The 22,437-nt window shown below is 54.4% G+C and overlaps 1 protein-coding gene across 1 annotated transcript in view; it reads right to left on the bottom strand.

Moving 5' to 3' along the window:
• Window positions 1-1,052: 1,052 nt before the first annotated feature.
• The window catches only part of GLDN (gliomedin), a 60,952-nt gene continuing 39,567 nt past the window's right edge, over window positions 1,053-22,437 (bottom strand). The window contains exons 5-10 of the mRNA XM_062204772.1: window positions 12,657-12,803; window positions 10,516-10,644; window positions 8,661-8,744; window positions 8,444-8,569; window positions 5,939-6,089; window positions 1,053-2,860 (exon numbers count right to left, since the gene is read on the bottom strand). Of these exons, the coding sequence (XP_062060756.1) occupies window positions 2,383-2,860; window positions 5,939-6,089; window positions 8,444-8,569; window positions 8,661-8,744; window positions 10,516-10,644; window positions 12,657-12,803 (1,115 nt within the window). The 3' untranslated portion in view covers window positions 1,053-2,382. The remainder of the gene's footprint in view (window positions 2,861-5,938; window positions 6,090-8,443; window positions 8,570-8,660; window positions 8,745-10,515; window positions 10,645-12,656; window positions 12,804-22,437) is intronic.

Here is a 22,437-nt window from a genome sequence, read left to right as displayed (position 1 = left end):
AGAGTTACACAGAGAGGAGAGGCAGAGAGATAGAGAGAGGTCTTCCATCTGCTGGTTCACTCCCCAGTTGGTCACAGCGGCTGGAGCTGTGCCAATCCGAAGCCAGGAGCCAAGAGCTTTTTCTGGGTCTCCCAAGGACTTGGGCCATCTTCTACTGCTTTCCCAGGCCATAGCAGAGAGCTGGATTGGAAGTGGAGCAGCCGGGACTCGAACTGGCACCCAAATGGGATGCCGGCGCTTCAGGCCAGGGTGTTAACCCACTGCACCACAGTGCTGGCCCCGAAAGGGCTTTTTTAAAAAGCTATGATGACACAATGCAACCAAGTAATTAAAAGTGAGGGGAGGGGTTAGTTTCAAATATCCATTATCTTAAAATATAACAACAAATAAGTCGCTAACAGCTGCCCAGGTATCTTCGGAGAGTGGGGGAGATTGAAACCATTAGATCTGTTCTTCCCTGAAGTTGGAAAACGCTTCTGTTAATAAGGTAGAAAGTGATGACTCAAGGCCACTGAAAACGAATCTGGGTCCAGACAGTTTCAGGACACCCACAGGCCAGGGCCAGTTGCTGACAGAGCTTCATATAAGCACTGTTCTAGTTCCGGGCCTGGCTGCAGCACCCAGGGCCTTGTCCCAACTTCCTCTCTCCTCCCAGTGGCCCTGCAAGGGCACTCGGCACAGGGCGCCCAAAGAACTGAGCCAGCAGAAAATGTGCGTGTGTACGGGCACTTAGGAGCCGGTCCACCTGCAGTCTCACCTGCCCTCCGAGGACCCTAGATCAGAACCTTTAAAATTAGCTATAGCAAAGAGCAGCTCACTCAGGGCTTCGTGCAGGGCCCCTGCATTTTGTGCTGTTCTTAGCCTTCCCCTCTGCCTAAACCTCAGACCACAGCAAGGGCCACTTCTCAGTCTGGAACAAAACAAAACAAGCTGCTAGTAGATGTTTTAGGCTTTGTGGGCCCACCCAGCCTCTGCTGCACCTGCTCCCGTCCACCACTACAGAGCAACAGTGACTGTCTATGATACATGAACAAACGGAGGGGACTGTTTTAATAAAGCTTTATTTACAAGAACATGTGAAGAACTGGCTTATGGCCAGCTTTCCCACCCCCTGATCTAGATGAACTCACAAATGGTACCTCTCTTCCAAAGACCGTAGAGTGTCACAGTTCCGACCAGACACTGTCCATTCGCACAGCATGTAGTCCAGCAGTCCCCTGTTGTCCGGCCCGAAACCACGGACAATGCCGACCCCTATGTAGGCCATGGTTTTTCCCCTACATATACCTATGATAACATTCAATTTGTAAATGATGCAGAGCCGGAGATTAACAACAATAACTAATAACTAAGTAGAACAACTGTAACCATACGATGTAGTAAAGGTTATGTGAATGTGGCCTCTCTCTCTCTCTCTCTGTCACTCTGAATATCTTAATCCCTCCTTGTACTGGATGTATTCTTGGACTATGGTTAACTGTGGTAACTGAAACCATGGCTAAGGCAGGGGCGGGGGGCGGGGCCCTTTACTCTGGATCTGTGGCTGTGGTAGAAGAAGCCAGACTCCCTGTCTCTTTCTCCTGACCCCGCTCTTTCTTCTTCACCCCTTCCCTCCGATCTGTCGGATTTCCATCAGTACACCCTTTCCCTAAAAAAAGAAGCAGCAGCAGCAGCAGTAGCTGGAGCGCCCTGGAGACCCACCGCTGCAAGTCAACCTGATGGGAAATGGATAGAAACCCGGAAGGGCCGATGCTGTCTCACTGAGAAGCCTGGGCATGTAGCTGCTCTTGGCTTTTGCTGATCGGGGAGCTGCAATCAAAGGCAGAGGGTCGGGTCACTCTGAGGCGGCAGGTGCAATGTGGAGAAAAGTAATAAATTATGGACGTCATGGTGCCTTAGAAGCCATAAAGGCTCAGCGTATTTTCCCACGGCACTGCAGAATTCACTGTTGAAGCAACAAGGCTATGATCTTACAGGTAAAGTTACTTAGCACCCGGCTACAAAAAACAGAAAATGGGGCTATAAAAACTGCGAGAGTAGCGGTAGCCAAACACCACAGAAATTCTTGTAGGTAGAGAAAACTGTGCCCATTTTCTTGGTCACCTGCTGAATATTACCAATGGGGAAACCAAGGCCCAAGGAAGGGTCGGCAACCTGGCCAACTCATACGTGGAGGAAGCTCTAGAGCCATTGCAACTTCCAGCCTGATGCTACCCCACAGCGGGCACTAGGGTTTCACAGGGGGCTCACTGACTACAGAATGCATATGATGTGAGATTAAGCTCTAAGAACCCGGCTACCTTTAAAGACAGGTTTTCTGATGGGACAAAAATGGTCCCAGAAGACACGTGAGATCCAGTGAGGAGAAGAGAATGCAGCACATCACTGGCTGAACGGAGCCGCCAGGAACTGCACTGGGTACAGCAGCAGGTGGCCATCTTCCCAGGAGTACAGGTGCTGGTCTCTCATGTTGTAGGATAACATGGCGAGAACAGACTGGGAAGTTCTGACATCGAAGTTGGCATTGATCTGCTTCCCTCCTAGCAGATCAAAGGCGAATGTTACCCTCGTGTCTTTGGTGTCTGTGACATAGAGGATCCCGCGGGCGATGAAGGCGTTGCCTGCCTTGGACTTGGGGTACGTGGTATTGATGTGCTGTGCCACGGAGAAGGTCCTCTCCTCCAGCTGTGCGACAAGGATGCTCGAGCCATCCACGCTTGAAGCGTAGATGATCCACAGCCCCTGTTCGTCCACAGCCAGGTTGAAGTACGTCTTGGAATTGGCGAAAAGGTATTTGCGGTCAAAATACAGGGCATTCTCAAGCTTCAGCGTTTCTGATGTTTCTTTGCCAAAATCAAATCTGAAATGTGTCAAGGAGAAGAAGCAGACAGGCGTCACGAATTTTGTGGACACAGGTGGTTTATGGGGCTCCTCTAACTAAACCGAGTTAGTCGGTCTGGGGTGAGGCCAGGATTCTGCACTTCTAACAAGGCCTTGGTGATGCCTGGCGCACTGGCCCTCCCCCTGGGCTACTGGCAGCCAGGCTGTAAAGGTCAGTGCACAACCAGCTTGGGCAGGGCGGGCAAAGAGAGCACTTCCCGCAGTCAGCATGGATTCACATAGAAGCCACCACTCACCAGCCAGAGCCCTGGGAAAATGCCCCAACCTCACCAGCCCCCAGGTCACTGCTGCCCCCTGTGGCAGATGACCCAGCCCAATCCTTTTTTTTTTTTTTTTCTTAAGATTTTATTTATTTGAGAGGTAGAGTTACAAACAGAGGGTGGGAGAGAAATAGAGAAGCATCTTCCAACTGCTGGTTCACACCCCAAATGGCTGCAATGGCTAGAGCTGGGCTGATCCAAAGTCAGGAGCCAGGAGCTTCTTCCAGGTCTCCCATGCCGGTGCAGGGGCCCAAGGACTTGGGCCATCTTCCACTGCTTTTCCAGGCCATAGCAGAGAACTGGATCAGAAGAGGAGCAGCCGGGACTTGAACCCGTGCCCATATGGGGGTTAGCTATTCATTCTGTGTTATGATTTTAAGGGAAACTTCTCATCGCCCTCAAGATTCAGATGAAAGTCACTGGTTCAGGAGGGATGTACGGAAGTCAGGGCTTTGCCCGGGAAATGGGCGGACAGAATAAACAGTGCTGTGGGGGTCCCAGGCCCCTCTGCTCCTGGGGGGCCGTGTAGTGTGGCAGGTGGAAACTATAGATTGCATTCTTTAAAAAAGGGAATTATGGCTCAAAAGGTTACTAACTCTAGAAATGACAATTCAGGGATAATTCGGCTGAAGGAAAAGAGAACCAGCAGAGGGTGCCATTGAGCAGCGCAAGAGCTGGGAACCGTGGGACTGTGGCTGAGCATCTGACGGAACAAGCTCAGCATTGATGAAGAAACCTCGCAGCAAGTTTGAGAAGGAGCTAGAGGGGAGAGAGCGCATGGGAGGTCCTGGACCCCTCAGCACGCAGGCATTCTTCCTCTGATGCCTGGGATTTCCTCCTGCCATGTGGCCGGTTCCACCGGCCCCTGGCGGCTGCCCACTTCAGGAAAACGTCTCTCTCCCAGCAGGAGCAGGCTCCAATTCAGATCTGCTTCTCCCTCGGCTCCCAGCCTGTGACCAGGCATCGAGCAGGGGCTGGGGACCGGTCTCCTATCCGTGCCATCACAAGCTTAGCCTCGCTAGAGGACTCTCTCTCTCTGATTTATTTATTTGCTTGAAAGGCAGTTACAGAGATGCAGAGGTGGGGGATGGGGTCTTCCATCTGCTGTTTCACTCCCCAGATGGCTGCAATGGCTGTGGAGCTACTTCCTCCTGGTCTTCCATGGGAGTGCAGGGGCCCAAGCACTTGGGCCATCCTCCACTGCCCTCCTGGGCCACAGCAGAGAGCAGGACTGGAAGAGGAGCAACCGGGACTAGAACCCGGTGCCCATAATGCTGGCGCCACAGGCAGAGGATTAGCCAAGTGAGCCATGGCACCGGCCCCGACACCCTCTCTCTCTCTCTCTTTTTTTTTTTTTTGACAGGCAGAGTGGACAGTGAGAGAGAGAGACAGAGAGAAAGGTCTTCCTTTGCCGTTGGTTCACCCTCCAATGGCCGCCGCAGCCGGTGCACTGCAGCCGGTGCACTGCGCTGATCCGATGGCAGGAGCCAGGTGCTTCTCTTGGTCTCCCATGGGGTGCAGGGCCCAAGGACTTGGGCCATCCTCCACTGCACTCCTGGGCCACAGCAGAGAGCTGGCCTGGAAGAGGGGCAACCGGGACAGAATCCAGCGCCCGGACAGGGACTAGAACCCGGGGTGCCGGCGCCGCAAGGCGGAGGATTAGCCTATTGAGCCACGGCGCCAGCCCCAACACCCTCTCTTAAAGAGGCCAATCCTCATCCTGGGGCTCATCTATCCCAGAACTGCTGCTCTTCCTCTGTGTAACAACAGCCCCCACAACATGGCAGGAATGTCACGGGAAGGAGGGTGGCTCGGGAGCTATGTCTTCTGTGTGGCAGGGGCGGCCACTTGTCCGCTTCTGCTGGCACAAGTTCTATCCAAATGGGTAGAGATGACGACGGAGTTGGGTAGAGGGGAATGAAGTAAGGGAGGGGCAACACCCCCCCCCGCCACAACAGATGCCTTTGTCTAACCTGGCTGATCACACAGGCAGCCTGGGCTTCGCCGAGGGGAGGAGGGGCCCAGGGGTTCAGTGCCCCCTCCCTGTCACCGCCTCTGGTTTTGAACGATCAGGCCATGGCATCCATAAGCCCAGGGTTCCTGCTCTACAGGGGGCAGAGCCAGGAGGACTCCGAGGCACTGGTCTGTCTCCTGTTTGAGTGGAGGACGGGGAGACCATGGAAGCTGTGTCTTGTGGCTAAGGCCACAGAGTGAGAGGGCGGAAGAGCTGGAACCAGGGACCAGGCGCCCTGGCTTCCACGCACTGCTCCCTTGATCTGCCCATGGTGACTCGAGCTGTGCTCGTTGAACCATGGGGACAAAACTCCTGTGGGGGGACAGGAAGGCTCAGCTGCTGTCCTGGGCACAGCCCATCCAGGCGGCCCTTTGGAAATGCAGAGGGAGGGGGCACTGGCCTCGGGCTCCCTCCGGATGACAGGGGAATCTGAAGGCAAAGCCACTTGACTTCCGGTTACAGTCCCTGGTCTGACAAGACATTCTTCACACCCAAAGGTTTTCCAAACAGAACTGCCATCAGGGGAGCAACCCTTCTAAGAAAGCTGAGCCTGCCCACCCAAGTCCACTTGCCCTTGGCCCTGGCCTTCCCAGGCCACAGGTCAGCCTGGGGGACAGGCAGACAATAGATAAGGGATGCAAACGCAGTCCTGACTCCCAAATAGCTCAGGAAAGCACTGCACGGATGCACGGTGGGTGCTGCCTGGGATGCATGCCTCGCCACCAGGTGCGTGGAGGAGGGGCTGTGGACCCGAGCGACTCACCTCACGATGGTGTTGGAGCCCCCTTTGTGGTAGTAGAGAGAGTTGTTGTACACGGTGTGGCCGCAGCCATGGAAATAGTAGGGCAGGTGGATGAACGTGCAGCTGCCGTTCAGGAGGGCTGCCTGGTCTTTGAACTCCTTCACCATGATGCCTGCGGGAGGGAAGCCAGCGAAAGGCTGCGGCCCACTTCCCAGCAAACACCGCTTGCCGAGGGTGCCCGGCTGCGGACAGTCGGGGCATTCAGGGGGAGGGGAGCTGAGACTGAGATGTTTCCCAGGGTCCCCTCTCGTGGGTGAAGAGTCCCAAACTCAAAGTCCAGCTCTCCCAATGGCACCCAAAACTGTCCTTCAAAGGCCATAGCCACAGGCTCGGTTCTGCTCCCCTGTAGAGAATGATGCTCCCCCCCCCCCATCTCTGCAGCCCACTCTGTGGTGCTTATGAAACGTCCTACCAGAGCAGCGCTGGGGCTCAGAGAGCCGTACCCTGACAATGGCATGCTTGCCATGCGAAGCGCTTGGCCCTCAGGACAAGCTTGTGTTGCTTCTGCACCTGCAGGTGTAGGGAGACACTCCCTGGAATTCCCTTATCTGCCTGGACTGGGAGACGGAACATGCAGCCGTCCAGCCCCGCCCTGTGCCTCCTTATCTGTCTCAGGGAAGAAGACTGAGAAAGGCAACCCGCCAGCTGATAGCCTTTCCAAGATGGCGTCCGTCTGCTGGGCTCATTCAAGTTCTAGAAAGAATCTTTCACAAGCGAATCCCTGTCTGCTGGGCCATTCATTCCCCCAGCAATCACTCACAACTCCTCCACAGCGTGAGCAACCTCCGTTCTCCCCAGGAAAGGGGTGCACACGCTCTAAATGGCGCTGCGCTGGGAGGACCACACCCCTACCATTGCCCCCAGACCCGCTCAGCAGTCCATACGCCTCTTCTCCTAGTGGATCCTTCCCCTTGTATCCCAGTGACCCTCTGAGGGCACAGGGGTGAGCTCCCTTCTCCCCCCAGCAGCAGAGGCCCACCCCAGGAAGAGCAGGAAGCTGGCACTCATGCAGTCACCCAGGCCTCCCCGAGTTCTTCCTGCCTCTGCGGCAGCGGCTGATGGGCCAATGTCACTACTCTTTCCCTTTGTCTTTTCTTAAAGATGTATTTATTTGAAAGAAAGGGTTAGAGAGAGGCAGAGGCTGAGACAGAGAGAGAGAGAGAGAGAAGTCTTCCATCCGCTGGTTCACTCCCCAGATGACCTCAACCACTGGAGCTGGGCCGATCTGAAGCCAGAAGCCAGGAGCCTCTTCCAGGTCTCCCACGGGTGCAGAGGCCCAAGGACTTGGGCCATCTTCTACTGCTTTCCCGGGCCATAGCAGAGAGCTGGATCAGAAGTGGAGCAGCCAGGACTTGACCTGGTGCCCATATGGGATGCCGGCACTGTAGGCGGTAGCTTTACCTGCTGTGCTATGGCGCTGGCCCCTACTCTTTCCTTTTGAGCCCCCAAATCCTTCTGACTGGAAATCAGGTGATTACTGTCAGCTGACATGCCAAACCTGTGGATCAAAGCAGCTGCTTCTCCAACCAATGGCTGGCCAGACGCCTCCTGGGATGAGGCTACTGACAGTGCCGTGAGCAACCCTGACCACAGGCCTCTGGGACAGTGGGAGGGGTCACGTGCAGAGGCAGGGTGGTGGTAAGGTGGCTGGGATCTCCGTCCAACTGATAACTGAGAAAGATGACCAAGAGTACTCTCCTGGGAGGGGGCTGAACTTACAGAAAGATGGGCAGTGCACCAAGAATTTATCTCCGGGGCCAGCATGGTGGCGCAGCGGGTTCAGCTGCCACTTCCAACACTGGCATGCCATATAGGAATGCCACCTTGATGCTAGCTGCTCTGCTTTTGATCCAGCTCCCTGCTACGGCACCCGGGAAAGTGGCAGATGATGGCTCAAGTGGGTGGCCTCCGCCACCCATGCAGGAGGCAAGGATGGAGTTCCTGGCTCCTGGCTTCAGCCTGACCCAGGACTATTTGGGGAGTGACCCAGCAGATGGAAACTCCTCTCTCTCTCTCTCTCTCTCTCTCGCTCTCTCGCTCTCTCGCTCTCGCTCTCTCTCAGTTGCTCTGCATTTCAAAGAAAGCAATCAATCTTAAAAACACAAGGATTTATCTCTGACATTTCTTCCACATCGCGGTTTTGTGGTTTGGAAGGCATGCAGCCATCAAGCTCACCAAGCAATTTCCTTCTGGGTACTCTGCCTAAAATTAGATAGGCTCCACTGTGGGTCCCCCAGCCGGGCCCCTGTGATCTGAGCTGCAGGGCTTGTCGTTAGCAAGTTCAAAAGGAGAAAGTTGTTTTGACCACTCACTTGTGCTTCCTGAAATAAGGAGCAATTTATTTTACCAATCAGCAGGGGTTTCAGGTACACAGACAGAAAACAAGCCTGAGGATAGGCAATAGAGTAAAAAACAAGCAAACCAGAATTGTAACACAGATGTAAAGCCCGTGTCGCGTGAAAGTACCTGAAAAGTGTTCAGTCACCCAGATGCGGCTGTCGTTCTTGTTAGCAGACTCTCGTATCCAAGCCCCAAAAGTCTCCTTGACCTTGAAGACTTGTGTTGGGTTCCCAATGGAGGTGATGGTGGATTCTGCCAGCCGAAGGGGAAGAGGAGGAGTGAGTCACGTGCCAGCTCTGACTGTAAGGCACCCACTTTCAAAACAGGACGATTTCTTCTGTACCTGCTTTGGGGGAGTGTTGCTCATTGACTTTCTCGTCAACTTTTCCAACCAAGGTGTCATCGTTGGGTATGGCACATGTCTCACCTACAATGACAGCAGCGACATTACCCAGGGCAAAGGTGGCTGGCTCCGGGAGACTTGCATAATGTTATAACTGTTGCTTCCCCCACCTCATCCAGACCTAGTCCCATGAACACCCCTTTGCAAGAAGCCCACTGAGTTTCTTGGTTGTTCGCTTTTCAACAAGCCTAAGTTGAACTCTTCCAGTTTTGTTCCCTGCTTGGCAAGTTCCCAATAAACTTCCTATGACTACAATTGCTAAGATACAATCCCAGTAGGATGGCAACGTCTTATTCCACTCTGTGCTGTCATAACCTAACATCATAGGTTGAATAATTTTTTTTTTTTTTCAAAATTGAATTTTACTTAGAGAGTAGCTCCCAATGGCTGCAATGGCTGGGGCTGGGCCAGGCTGAAGTGAGGAGCCAAGAACACAATCCAGATGTTCCATATGGGTAGCAGGGACCCAAATACTTGAGCCATCACCACTACTTCCCAGTGTCTGCACTAGCAGGAAGCTAGAATACACAGCAGAGCCATGACTTGAATTCAGGCAGCCCAATATGCAATGCAGCATCTTAGGCACTGGACCAAATGCCTGCCAGATTGGGTGATTCATAACGGACAGAAATGTATCTATCTGGTTCGTGGTTCTGGGACTGTGAAGTTCAAGGTCGAGCAGCTCCGTCTGGTCAGGACCTTCTTTGCTCTTTCTTAACGCTGCAGCGGGCATTACATGGTGAGAGAGAACAGTAGGAGGCTGAACCCATCCCTCATAGGGAGCCCACTCACGAGGACAGAACCCTTGGCACCGACTCAGCTAAACCCAATTGCTGGGCCCTAATCCACTTCTTAGAGGCCCTGCCTCTCAACACTCTTGCAGCTGGGGACTAAGTTTTCAACACATGCCTTCTGGGCAATCATTCAAACCCCAGCAGTCAGGAAAGAGGGTACAGTGGCCTGAGCCAGCCTTTTCCGGTCCTCAGCAACCTGAGGGAGAGACAGGCTTGCTGGCAGCATCACCATCACAGATGGCACTGTCATGGAAGGAGTGTCACTACCAGGGAAGCAGGTTGGAGGGACTGGGAGCCCACTTGGCCTGGCGATTTCTCGGGAGAGGCATCAGGAGAGGAATCATGGAGCCGCAGGACAGGAAGGAACAGGAAGGAACCCAGAGGCAGCCCAGCTCGGGGCCGTGGGAGGCCCACCTGTAGCTCCCCTGCTTGAAGACCTATGGGACACGGGGCCTCCACAGGTGGCTGCACCTGAGCTAGCATCCCTCGCCCTTGGCTTGTCGATGTGCCCCTTAATGAGTGGGCTTCATGGGGACCTTGTGCGAACAGGTGTCTTGGGTGGCAGAAGCAAGGCAGCGGGAGGGGGAGGACGTGGCTAGAGGATGACAGGGGGTGCTTTGGCCTGGAGGGAGAGACTGGTTGGGGGCAGGTTGGAGGCAGTCGGGGCTTCTTGAGGAAGGCCAGGCCCACTTGCTCAAAAAATCCCGCAGGGTCCATGTCACCTTGTGGGTGCTGGACAGACAGGCGGCCTCTCTGTTGTCACCAGGGATGCTCGCAGGATGGTCTGAAAGGGTTTCTCAATCAGCAAAATAAGGAGACTACCTGCCTGCCCCGCCCTGTCATTGCTAAGCTTCTCCCAGGCTGAATGAGCATGCTGGAAGGGGCAGCACTCATCTGGACAAACCCTCCTCCCTCTGCTTTGGTCCCAAGGCCTGGGGTGCAGACCCAGAGTTTGGGGTCATGAGCTGAAGAGGTGGGTTCACTGGGCAGGGGTGCGTGACCTGGGCACTGGCCGTTGAACAGGTTTGGCTGCCGAGGGCCTTTGGATCTTCTGCTTCCAGGGGGCCCTGGAGGCCCTGGGGGGCCTGGGGGCCCAGGTGGGCCGGCTGGGCCTGGGTCACCTTTGGCACCTGGAGAGAGGAAGCAAGAAAGAAAAAATGAAGAGTTATAAACAGAGATTGCGTTTCACCTGCAAGAAGTGAACTCGTGATCGCTCCTGGGAGCCTCATCGAGCCTAGCCCCTCCCAGAGGAACTGATCTCAGCACTTGTCTACACTGGGATAAGGATCAGGCACGTGCTAGGAACTGTGCCAAGTCTGACCAATCTTCCCATCATTCTTCCAAACCGCTCTGGGGGTGGGAGGAGGATCCCCTCCGGAAACCGAGTCTTAGCACAGTTCATCGATCTGCCCAGGGTCTCAGCGCTGGGACTCGGCTCCAGGTGTGCTCACTCCACATGCATCCTCTCTTCCTGGGCGCTTGTCCCTGAGTGCTCATTCGAACCATCTAAGGAGCTCTAATAACCTTCTAGGGCCTGTACCCCATCCCCAGCCAACTGCATCAAGTGTTGGGGGAGGAGGAAGGGGCTGGCCATTTGCATCTTTTAAAGACCAACACGTGGACAGGGATGAGAGGGGTAGAAGAAAGCAGGAGCTCATGTGGTTTCGGGTTCCATTCAGCTCCGTGACCTTGGGCAGGAAAATCCACCCCTCATAGAGAATCATGACCCTTGCCCTGAGAAAACCAATGAGGTCACTGCTACAAATGCTTTGGCAGCTCTGCTCCCTACACACCTGCAGGCAGACAGACCTCTAACCGCAGATGGCCAAGGAGGGAGCAGTGCTTGGCAAGGATCATTGTTCTGGAGCTTTCTTAAGGAGCACATTACTTGCCGGGCTCTGTTTCACTTCCTGTCCTGAGCTGAGAACGGCAAGCAAAGGTCTCTTTAGCTGCCTCTTCCCATTCAGCCTTTTCATTCTGCCTGGAGTGGGCAGATGGGAGCCACTGGGGCTGAAGATGGCTCTCTGTCCACTTTGAAGGGGCAGAGATCTGTGGGCAGAGTGGATGTGGGCCGGCCCTCCTGCACCTCCTCTACTCCCCACAGGGGGCGCACTCTGCTCCGGCCCGATTTCTTCAATTGAGATCCACTGGAGGATGGTTTGTCATCACTCCCTCCCCGTCCCCGCCCGCTCCACCCAGGCCTCCCCGACTTGTGCAGCAGCTTAGGGGCTGTAGTATACCAGATGTGTCGATTTCCCATTGTAACACGACCTCAGCTTTTCAAACACTTAAAATCATGACACCGCCAAAACACTTTTTCAGTGTTATGCAGTTTGCTTGGCAATGGCCCCTGTTTATGAAAGCAAGCGTGCTAAACATCATTTGATCTACAACCTTGATGCAGTGCCTGGAAATCTGTTTTGAATGGTGAGTGGGTGCCTGATTCAGGGTCATTGCTCTGAGCATCTATAACCATCCTTGTTCCTTGTTCCTTGGGGGCAGATTCTACACCTCGCTCATTTTCCTATTCATATTTCTAGTCACTGGCACAGTCCCTGGTTCATGAATGCTGGTCTTGGGTATCCAGGGTTTACAGAGTTAATCGGATGGTTATGTCTGTAGGACGCAGTGGTCTCAGACGACTGTGGATTCCAAATTCTCCTGCCTCTCGGTCCTCAATAATCAGCTGTCACCTGTTCTCTCCGCCAGGTGACTGTGTGGCTTGCTGCCCTACACATGCCAACTCTTTGCAGTCTGCCCCAATTCTACGTCAAAGGCTTAGGCCCAGGGTCTGCGGTGGGCTCAGCCGTGACTTTCTGGCCAGCATCCTCTGTGACATCCGTGGTCACTCACCTTGTTCCAGCCTGTACTGCATTTCACTAAGTCTTTGGAAAAGGAAGCTTCCTTCAGCCCATTCAGTCCCACCCCAGCTTTCAGATCTGAATTAGTTAGAGGGCTGCTGTGTAGCTCCCAGCTTGGTACTGCCCACAGGCAGTAGTACAAGCTGGCTTTCTCTCTTTTTCTTTTTTTTGAAAACACAGACTGCAAAACACCCTGCAAGCAAGATGGCCATGCCAAGCCAGTGTGGGGCGAGAGTACAGGCAGACCCTGCATGGACCCCGGGCCCCCTGAGCCCTCTCACCTGCCACAAGCACATCATTGGATGCGTCTCCCTTGTCTCCCTTGGCCCCCTTCTGCCCTGGCGGGCCCTCGTTGCCAGTCGAGCCCAGTTCACCGATGTCCCCCTTCTCTCCCTTTTCCCCCGGATTTCCTGTGGCTCCAGGTAGCCCTGAGGGTGGGGGAGAAATGAGATATTAGCCTGTTGAGCGAGAAATCCTGGTATGGCACTTTGCGATCATTGTGTTTTGCACTTCAGGGGCAAAGTAGCTGAAGAAGAAAACATGGAACTTCGCTGGGGCAGCAGGGAGCCACACCTTCAGGAAGGAATCCTGTTTCCAGGTGAGTGGCTGTGGGGGGGCAGAGGAGCGAGCCCCCAGAGGGATGATGGCCACGGTGGAAATGGGTGGGAAGGCCTGATTAGAAGGCTCTCATTGGGGAGGGCACTGTGGCGCAGTGGGTTAAAGCCTTGGTTGCAGCGCCAGCATCCCATATGCATGCCAGTTCGAGTCCTCACTGCTCCACTTCCAATCCAGTACCCTGCTAATGTGCCTGGGAAAGCAGCAGAAGATCACCCAAGTGCTTGGGCCCCTGCACCCACATGGGAGACCTGGGGGAAGTTCCTGGTTCCTGCCTTTGGCCTGGCCCAGCCCCAGTTGTTGCGGCAATTTGGGGAGTGAACCAGCAGTTGGAAGACCTCTCTCTCTGTCTCTCTCTGTAACTCCGCCTCTTAAATAAATAAAATTAAATAAATTAAAAAAAAAAAAAGGCTGGCACTGTCCCCACGAAGAGTCACTGGGTCACTGGGTGGGGTCTGTTTGGTGTCACAACAGCACGTGTCACCCACGGTACTTAAGTTTATGCCTCACAACCTGTCAGCGAGGTCGACTGAGCACTTACCCTTCCTGGCACTTCACAGATGTCGAGACCAAGGTCTACATGGGTTAAACCTGACACTGCCAAGTGAGCCCCAAAGGGCCTCCGATTCCCTCTCCACTGCCATCACTGGGACTGTCCAGTGCAAAATACTTTGAATCGCAACAGCGAAATGCGGGAGGTTGTTTTAGCAGGGCCCTCAGCAGGGATGGTAACAGTGTGAACAAAGTAGGGGGTGACACTCCTGCTTCTGTTCTTTGGGAGACTGACACCCCAAGGAGTTGCTATCCACTCACACACAACCAGAAATCAGTCGAGGTCTAGGCAGTAGCTCATGTCAGGTTTGGACCACGGGCAGTGCAGGGCTCCCTCCCACTGTTCAAGCTCACTGCCTGGATGTAGGCCCCAGTGGTACAGGGAGGGGGAACCCAAACAGAGCCTGGCAACCTCACAGAGTTGAGGAGCCAAAAATCTGGGTTTGCAGATGTGGGAGTGGCTAGAATTTGCAGCACAGTGTAGAAAACCCTAGAGACCTGCAGAGGGCACCCTTGAGTCTTTGATGGAAATGAACTCCACAAGGCCAAGATAAGAATTCAGACAGCTTGATAAATGTGTGTCCTTTGTTGGAGCTCACACACAGAGTTCTCATCCTTACCAGTCAACTTGGAGAAGTTGCACAAACTAACAGGTTACTGGGCAGAGCTCTTGGAAAGTCTTGTCTTTGCAGTGGAGTTAGATTAGCCATGGGGAAAAGGCTATTATGAACCTAAAAATATTAAAAAATCCAGCTTTCAGAGGCCGGCGCTGCACCCACATGGGAGACCCAGAAGAAGATCCTGGCTCCCGGCTTCAGATCAGCCCAGCTCTAGCCATTGTGGCCATCTCTCTCTCTCTCTCCCTCTGCCTCTCTGTAACTGCCTTTCAAATAAATAAATAAATCTTTTTTTTTTTTTTAAACCAAGCTTTGAAAGGTTCAAACTGATCTGTAAGTGCCTGCAAGAAGAAAGGCCAAGATCTGAGCCATTCAGTGTCATTTACCATGTTAACAATTTCAACAAGAAAAACCACACGATCATTTCAACAGATGCAGAAAAGGCATTTGATAAATTCAAACAGTCCTCAGAAGACTAGGAATATACGGTACTTGCTCAGTTTTCAAAAGAGTATCTATAAAAAACCTACAGCCAGGGGCCAGCATTGTGGTGCTATTTTACAGGGTTATTATGGACTTCAAGATATTAAAAATCAAGATTTGAGGGACTGGTGCGGTGGCGTAGCAGGTAAAGCCTCTGCCTGCAGTGCCGGCATCCCACGTGGGCGCCAGTTCAAGTCCTGGCTGCTCTGCTTTGCATCCAGCTCTCTGCTTATGCACCTGGGAAAACCGTGGAAGATGGCCCAAGTCCCTGGGCCTCTGTCACCTATGTAGAAGACCTGGATTGAGTTCCTGGCTCCTGGCTTCAGCCTGCTCCAGCCCTGGCTGTTGTAGCCATTTGGGGAGTGAACCAGCAGATGGAAGATTTCTCTGTCTTGCCCTCTTTGTAACACTGCCTTGCAAATAAATAAATAAATAAACAAATTTGTTAAAAAGATGCCTTTCTCTTTTTTTCCCTGTCACTCTGCCTTCCAAAGGGGGAAAAAAAATCTTAAAAAAACCCTACAGCTAACAACACCCTTAACATTGAATGGCTTAATATCTAATATGGAGGATAACCCAAAGATATCTACTTTCTTTTTTAATTAAAAAGTTTTTAAAAATTCATCTATTTTGAAGGGCGGGGGGGAGAGATCTTCCATTGGGTTGGAAGTGGAGCAGTCAGAACACGAACCGGCACCCATATGGGGTGCTGGTGTCACAAGCAGTGTCTTTATCTGTTGTGCCACAATGCCAGCCCCAAGATATTTACTTTCATCAATTTTATTTAACATTCTCCTGGGGGTCCTAGCTGGTGAAATAAAGCAAGAAAAAAAAAAACGAGATTGGGAAGGATGAACTCCAACTGTCCTTATTTGCACACAACATGGTTGTTTACATAGAAAATCTGAAGGAATCTTTTAAAAGCTATCAGAACTCACGACTACACAGCAGTCCTGGTGCCCAGGGAGCGGATGACAGATACGGATCAATGAACAGCTCCCCTGTCTCAGGGAGTATTTGCAGACTCAGACAACAGCTTTCGGAGATGTCGTGCAGTAGAGATGTGGCTCGAAGTGGCAGAGGCCTCGGGCAGCACAGGAAGGCTAGCACAGTGCAAACGCTGGGCTTCAGAAGATGGGACAAAAGTGCGGCACTTCCGGCATGCTATGCACTTGACCTAAAGGAGAAGCTCGTGCCCCCTCTGCCCACCTAAGCACAAGGAGAGGCCATCTGGAATCCGTTGTCTGCGTTAGGACCAGACTGTAAAAGGGAACACAGCTGCCTTCCAACCTCACCCTGACATCTCACCATCTGACAGCGGAAGACCGGGAAGTAGAGCCGGATGATGTGTGTCCTGGGGATCGCTCAGATCCCTGGGAGAATCTTCTCACGAGCGGATGGCTGTCTCCTGGACAGACTCTCGCCAGTAATGGCTCCCAATCCCTCCACCTTGGCTGCATTCCCCGCTCTCCCTCTCTCCTACAGGAAACCGGGTCTATGAGCTTCTGAACGAGGCTGGCTGGGGCGTCGTCCCGCTCCTGTGTTTCCCTGTGCCGTGGTCCCCCGCCCCCACCGTCTCCTGTGTGCCTTTTCTCCTACCCAATCTTGGTCAGTTTGTGCCAGCGAACCCCAGAGGACAGGGGAGAAATTGCCCTTTCCTCTACACAGACCAGTCTTCAGTTACTCTCAATGTCCACGCCCAGAGGACTTCCGATCCACTGCCTTCTCTGCCCTGCCAGTCCCCATGCCCCTCTCACAGCCTGGCTGAATGACTGCTCAGGACCCTTCTCTTGCGTTCTACCAACCTGGCCAATCCCCATTCGCAGGCTGTCATCCTGTGGCACTGCCAATGTCCCCCCTGCAGACTTAAAGCCGATTCTGAACACCCTCCTGCCATCCCCCACCAGCTCCTGCCAGTCCTGTTGGCTTCCAATATCATCTTCCAGGAGTCACAGATTGGAGGTGCCACCGAGAAGCCACTTAGAGCAGCCTCCCACCAATCCCACCGTGTTTCTGTGCCACTCACTTGGCTCTGCCCCAGCCCCTTCAGCCACGGGGACATTATCACATCACGATGCATCTCGTCCATACTCAAATACTCTAAACAACACAATCTTGTCATTAGCCAACACCGCTATTCAAACAAATATGGCGCTCTCAGCCCTTCCACTCACCCCGAGAGGACTAATACTCAAACTGTTCTTCCAGATTCAAGGGAGCACCCTTGGACTGTCTCAAGTAAGACGGCGCCGCGTGAACCGACTTCGGCTACTGATATTGATGGCTGATGGGAAGTGTAGCCGACGAATGTTTGCTACATCTCAGCCAATCATACAAAACATCTGCATGAAAACCACGACACTCCGGGCCGCTGCAGTGGAAAACTCGGGTGTCCTTGTGCACCTGTGCGATGAAGCTGACGAGGAACACGTGCTCTGCCTCCTGGGATGTCCCGGCTCCTAACGCATCCCTCACAGCAGCACGGGAAACCCACGGCTCCGAGCCACCCTCAGCCACGTAACCAGGACGGCTGGCTGCCAACCGGGGCACTCACTTTGGAGGAGAGGCTGTAGTGGGGCCTTCCTCACAAGCCATTCTTCGGTCATTGTTTTCAATGGGCAATGTGGCACGCGGTCTGAAGGAGACAAAGGGCTGCAAAGTTGCCATAGAGTGCAGCGCGCCAGGTGGGACCGACACCGCCTCCAGGTTTCACCCGAGCCAGAGTTAGCCATGCCCAGGGCGATGGCACCTGCTGCTGGCCACTGCAAGCTTGGCTCCGGGCATTAGCGACAGGGAGAGCTCCTGCACCGTCGGCCAGCTTCTCCTGCCTTTTTCTGTTCCTTCCTCTTATGCCTTTGACTTTCTTCCTCCGAAAAGCCACAGGTGAAATGGGAAGAGGCTCCTGCCAGAAGGCAGCCCTCCGCCGGGCAAGCACTGAAAGCTAGGGAAGGCCCCTGCTCCAGGACGCGCTCTGGCTCTGAGCTGGGGCCGGGGGTGCGCGGTACTGTTTGGGAGCTTTCATTAAGGAAGGGTGCGGACAGTGTGTCCCCTGCAGAGTTTGCTCTGGGCCTCTTGTGAGCGACAAAGCAGCCTCCCGTCTCTGCTGGCAGAATCGCCTTGGCCATGCCCGGGCTGTGGTGTGTGTGGCGTTCTATCTTGCCCCGACCCTGGAAGGTCAGGGCTGTCAGCCGTGCCCAGTGACCCACGTGGCATCTGGACCCTGGCATCGTCTGGGCCTGGGCTTCTGGCTGGGTTCGAGTCTGCACACCCGGCAAGAGGAGACAGGCTGGGTTCTGCCTGCCTCACTAGCTCCGGTGCTGCGAGCAGCTTTCTGCTGTTTTTTCTTCCCGGGCGTCACCCACACAAAACACCGAGGCTGGGGCTGTGTGTCTCCAGGCTGGGGCCCACTCCCGCCGGCTTCGCCACAGGGGCTGAGCGGGGACGGTTTATTTTTGGCAGTGCCGTCTGTCTGTCGCTAAGGCAGGAGAAAGGGGGCCAGAGGGTGTCACACAGAACCCAGCCCCAAGACACGTGGAAGTGGGGGGAGGAGGCTTATTTCTGCTTTTTTAAGGATGTGGTCTTTAGAGAAGGCGCTGCACATCGCCTCTTAGACGGCGAGGAGAGCGACGGCAGGAGAGCAAGCCGCTCTTGGATTTTGAACCACAGGATGTCAGACTGCACAGCGCGTGCCAGGGACGCAGCCGAGAACTTGGCCGTCTCCTTCACTTGATCCAAGTCGGGGGCTCCAGAGGAGGGCGGACACGCCCCTCGATCCTTTTGGTCTAAAACCAAGTCTCTCTTTCCCTGTGTTTACAAACCACCACCACAGTAAAGAAGAGCGGACATAAACACAGCACGGACTACATGCCAGGCCCTAACAGAAGCCAGCACTTCATATGCATTCGCACATTCAGCCTTCCTAACAGCACTGTGAGGATGATACCACGGTTGTCCCTGTTTCACAAAGAAGGAAACTATGGCACAGAGAGGTTAAGCAACTTGCCTGAGGGCGCACAGCTGGTTGGTGGAAGACCCAGGACCCAAACCACGCCATTCCAGCATTGTTCTGAGGTCAGACACCGAGGCCCTCGGATACTCTAGCTTCCTGGATTTACCTGTGAGGCTGCAGATCTTCAACTCCAGCTTCCATCAGGCCAGTCTTCTCCGTAGGAGCCCACAGCGGCTTCTAACCGCCTCCTACATCCGTGGAGCCAAAGCCCCTGGCCCTGCTTTGAAGGCCTTTGGCCCCCACTCCACCACACCTGGGGCCCCAGCAGTACCTAGGGCTGACCTCACAACCACGAGCCCAGGCCTTTCTGTTCTCTCTCTGCAATGCCCTCCCTACCTCTTGTCTACTGACTTCCAAGATGCTGGCCACACCTAGCGCTACTGCCCAACCCGTCCTTGGCGTAGGGTCCTAGGTGCCAGGTGTGTGCACCGGAAATCCAGCTGGTGCCTGGGAAGCGCTGCCTGCCGTGAAGTGTCCCGACTAGAACGGCCATGGCTGTGGAGTACGCATTCCTTCCCTTCCACCGCCCCGCAGGTCCTCATGGACGTGCACTGTGCTCTGGTCTTCTCCATCATGTACGCATGTACTCTCCGTTCATTAATTAGGGTGCCTCTGCTGAGGCCTGGCTAAGAGCTGTGATGGGTAATAAAATCTTCAAGACCCAGTCTCAGCCTTCACGGACCAACACCATAGCGGGGTATTTAAAACTGGAGACCACGTAAGGGTAGTTGTAACCCAACATTCTCAGTGCACAGATAAGTACCTGACGGCCCAGTGTTGGGGTGACCTGTCCAAGGCTACTGGGGCAGTGGGAACCAAGGCAGGTCTTCCTAGAACTCCCTCCACTGTTCCTCTCTGCCTTGGTCAGTCTGACGGACAGGTTATTCCTCACTGATGGCCCGTAGGCCTCCAGGAAAGGTTGAAGCTCTCCCGGCCTCCCCATGAGACAGCATTGGGGTTGAGGCTGGAGGCTGTTTCAAGCCCTATCTCTTCCATTGACTGTACCAGCTCTGCAGCCCCACCTTCCTGCTTGCTTCTGCCCCGTGGTACCTCCAATAACCCTATTCTCACCACTTGGGCCCACATCCCTCGGGCCCCTTGAGTGTGGCAGTTGAATGTTGTTGGGGTTAGGAGCAGGGCCCAGGAGCCAGAGGGACCTGGATTCAAGTCCTGCCTCCCTATTTACTTGCCCTTTAACGTGTGACGTGCCAGGGTCATCCACTCACCAACAAATGCACTGAGTTCCCTCGCTGGGCATCCCAGGCCCTGGAGGTGAGACCTATGCTCCTAGGGACATCACATTCTACTCTGGGACGCCAACCACCAGCACGTCCACAGCTAACCCTGGGAGGTACTTTCAGGGAGGGACACATGTTTTGAAAGAGAGCAATGGATGCTCTGAGTGAAAGGTAAGATTTCTTCATCTGTTACAAATGCAGCTAACAAAACCCTCCCTCTTAGGGGTTACCATGAGGACCGAATGAGCTCAGTGTACTGAGGGACCTCTAGCAGAGTGCCCAGCAGCCCCTGGGAGCTGTCTGCCATTGTTCAGGAGAGTGTCGCCAGAGGGCACATCCCACCCCCTGTCCCTTTCTCCCATTTTTGGAAACAGCACTTGTTGTTCTCTCTTTCTGGAATGCACTCCCACACCCCCCTTCCCCACTGCAGCAAACCAAATGGTCCTTTAACTCTCAGCTGACATACCAGCCCTTCCTTCTCCCTAAGACCCTGCGGTGCCCCGGGGGCACTCGCAGCGAGACCCAGGCTGCTACAGAGGCTCTGGAAGGGCTTGGTGGTCTTGGAGCGTGCCGTGCCCTTGCCCAGGGCTCCCCTGTCCGTGGCTCTCACCCTCCAGCTCTGACCTAGGAGGCGACCTCCCCGGCCCCGCCCTGTTATCTCGGAGCACCCCAGCCTGTCCCGTGCACAGCGGTCTCAGGTGGTGCTGTAGCTGTCTGTGGCTGTGGATGGTTCAGGCTGGCTCCCCACCAGCACTGGAAACCTGCTCAGGAAGTGTTTGCTCATGATCGCGCCCACCCTCTCCCAGTATTCCTCCAGTGGTTCAGTCCTCCGCTCGGCCTCCTTGGCCAGCTCATTCCCTTCGGCTGCGTCTCTAGACCTTGGAGCATTTCTGGGCTCCACGGAGATGCTCCTCTCCAGTCACTCCCTGTCCCTAAGAGATTGCAAACATTGCCAGATGCCTTGATAACTCCCTTGTGTGCACCTCTAAGCCCTAAGGTCAACTCTGATTGCAGATCTGTATCTTCAGGGTCCCTGACATATTTTCCCAGGAATCACAAGGCATGTCAAAGCCAGCACATCTCAGGCTGGGTCCACAGTTATCCCCCTAAACCCGAGGGGGAACATGACTCCCCAACTCAGGGAGGACCAGTTCACCCAGCCAGCCAGGCAGGACGTCACCTTGGCGTCAGTGCTGGTGCCTCCCCGCTCCCTCACCCCTGATATCACCACCCTCAGGAGCTGCTGACCTCAACTGTAAGTAGCACTCAGCTCTACCAGTCTTCCCACAGCCACCCGCCATCCTTTCCACCTGCACCAGCAGGTGCCATCTGCACGGTCTCCCTGCCCTGACTCCCACTCTCGCGTGCTACTTCCAACGTGCTCTCCACACAGCAGCAGCCACCGTAGTATTTAGAAAGATCCGATCCTGTCACTCACCGTGCTCAGAATAGACCAATTCCCTGCTGTGGCCCTGCACGTGGTTCCTTCTTGCTCCGCAGGCAATCCCTCCAGGGGCTCAGAAGTGCGGGGGGAGGGGGGGAGCAAGGCCGCAGGGCCTGCAGCAGGGCTCTGGCGGGGGGGCCCTTGCTCTGGAGCCTGGGCTGGCCAAGGGCTGATCTGCTTCTAGCAACCTCTTTCCATAAAGCCAGGCTCTTCAGATAACCCTGGCTTATTTATTTATTTGGAGAGGCAGAGTTAGAGAGACAGAGAGAAAGGTCTTCCTTTTCTGTTGGTTCACCCCCTAAATGGCTGCTACGGCCGGTGCACTGCGCTGATCTGAAGCCAGGAGCCAGGTGGTGTTTCTCCTAGTCTCCCATGCGGGTGCAGGGCCCAAGCACTTGGGCCATCCTCCACTGCCCTCCCGGGCCACAGCAGAGAGCTGGCCTGGAAGAGGGGCAACCGGGACAGAATCCAGCGCCCCAACTGGGACTAGAACCTGGGATGCTGGCGCCGCAGGCAGAGGATTAGCCAAGTGAGCCGCGGCGCCGGCCTCAGATAACCCTGTCTTAGATTTGAGATGACCTAGATTTAATTACAAGGAGAGAAGCAGGGCAGAGATAAAAGAGATGGTTAAGGTTGAAAGCTTGACTGAAATCCCACCAGTCCAGCTCCCTGTTAATGCATCTGGGAAGGCCCGAGTGCTGGGGCCTGCCATCCACAGAGGAGACCTGGATGGAGTTCTAGGCTCCTGGCTCTGGCCTGATCCAGCTCCAGCCGTTGTGGCCATGTGGGGAGTGGACCACTGGATGGGAGATCTCTCTATTTCCCTCTCTGTAATTCTGCCTTTCAAACAAATAAGTAAATCTTTAAAAACAAAAACAGCGAATTCTTCCGTATGGCCCTCCTGCCCCAAAGCCCTCCTCGTCCCTCATGTAACCCCTGCCCCTGCCTTGACAGCCAAGGTAGTCTCAGCGAACAGCTTAGCCCTTCCTTTCCTAAATGTTCATTACAGAAAGATGGTCTCAGCCCAGTACGTCCTTCGCTTTCAGAAACCCCTCCATCTCAAGGGTTGGCTTTGACATCATTCACCCAGCACAGGGTTGGTGG

The sequence above is a fragment of the Lepus europaeus genome, chromosome 11 (genome assembly GCF_033115175.1).
Source record: "Lepus europaeus isolate LE1 chromosome 11, mLepTim1.pri, whole genome shotgun sequence".
Lineage (NCBI taxonomy): Eukaryota > Metazoa > Chordata > Mammalia > Lagomorpha > Leporidae > Lepus > Lepus europaeus.
Note: the sequence above shows the minus strand (reverse complement) of the source record. Positions and strands in the feature narration are given on the sequence as shown.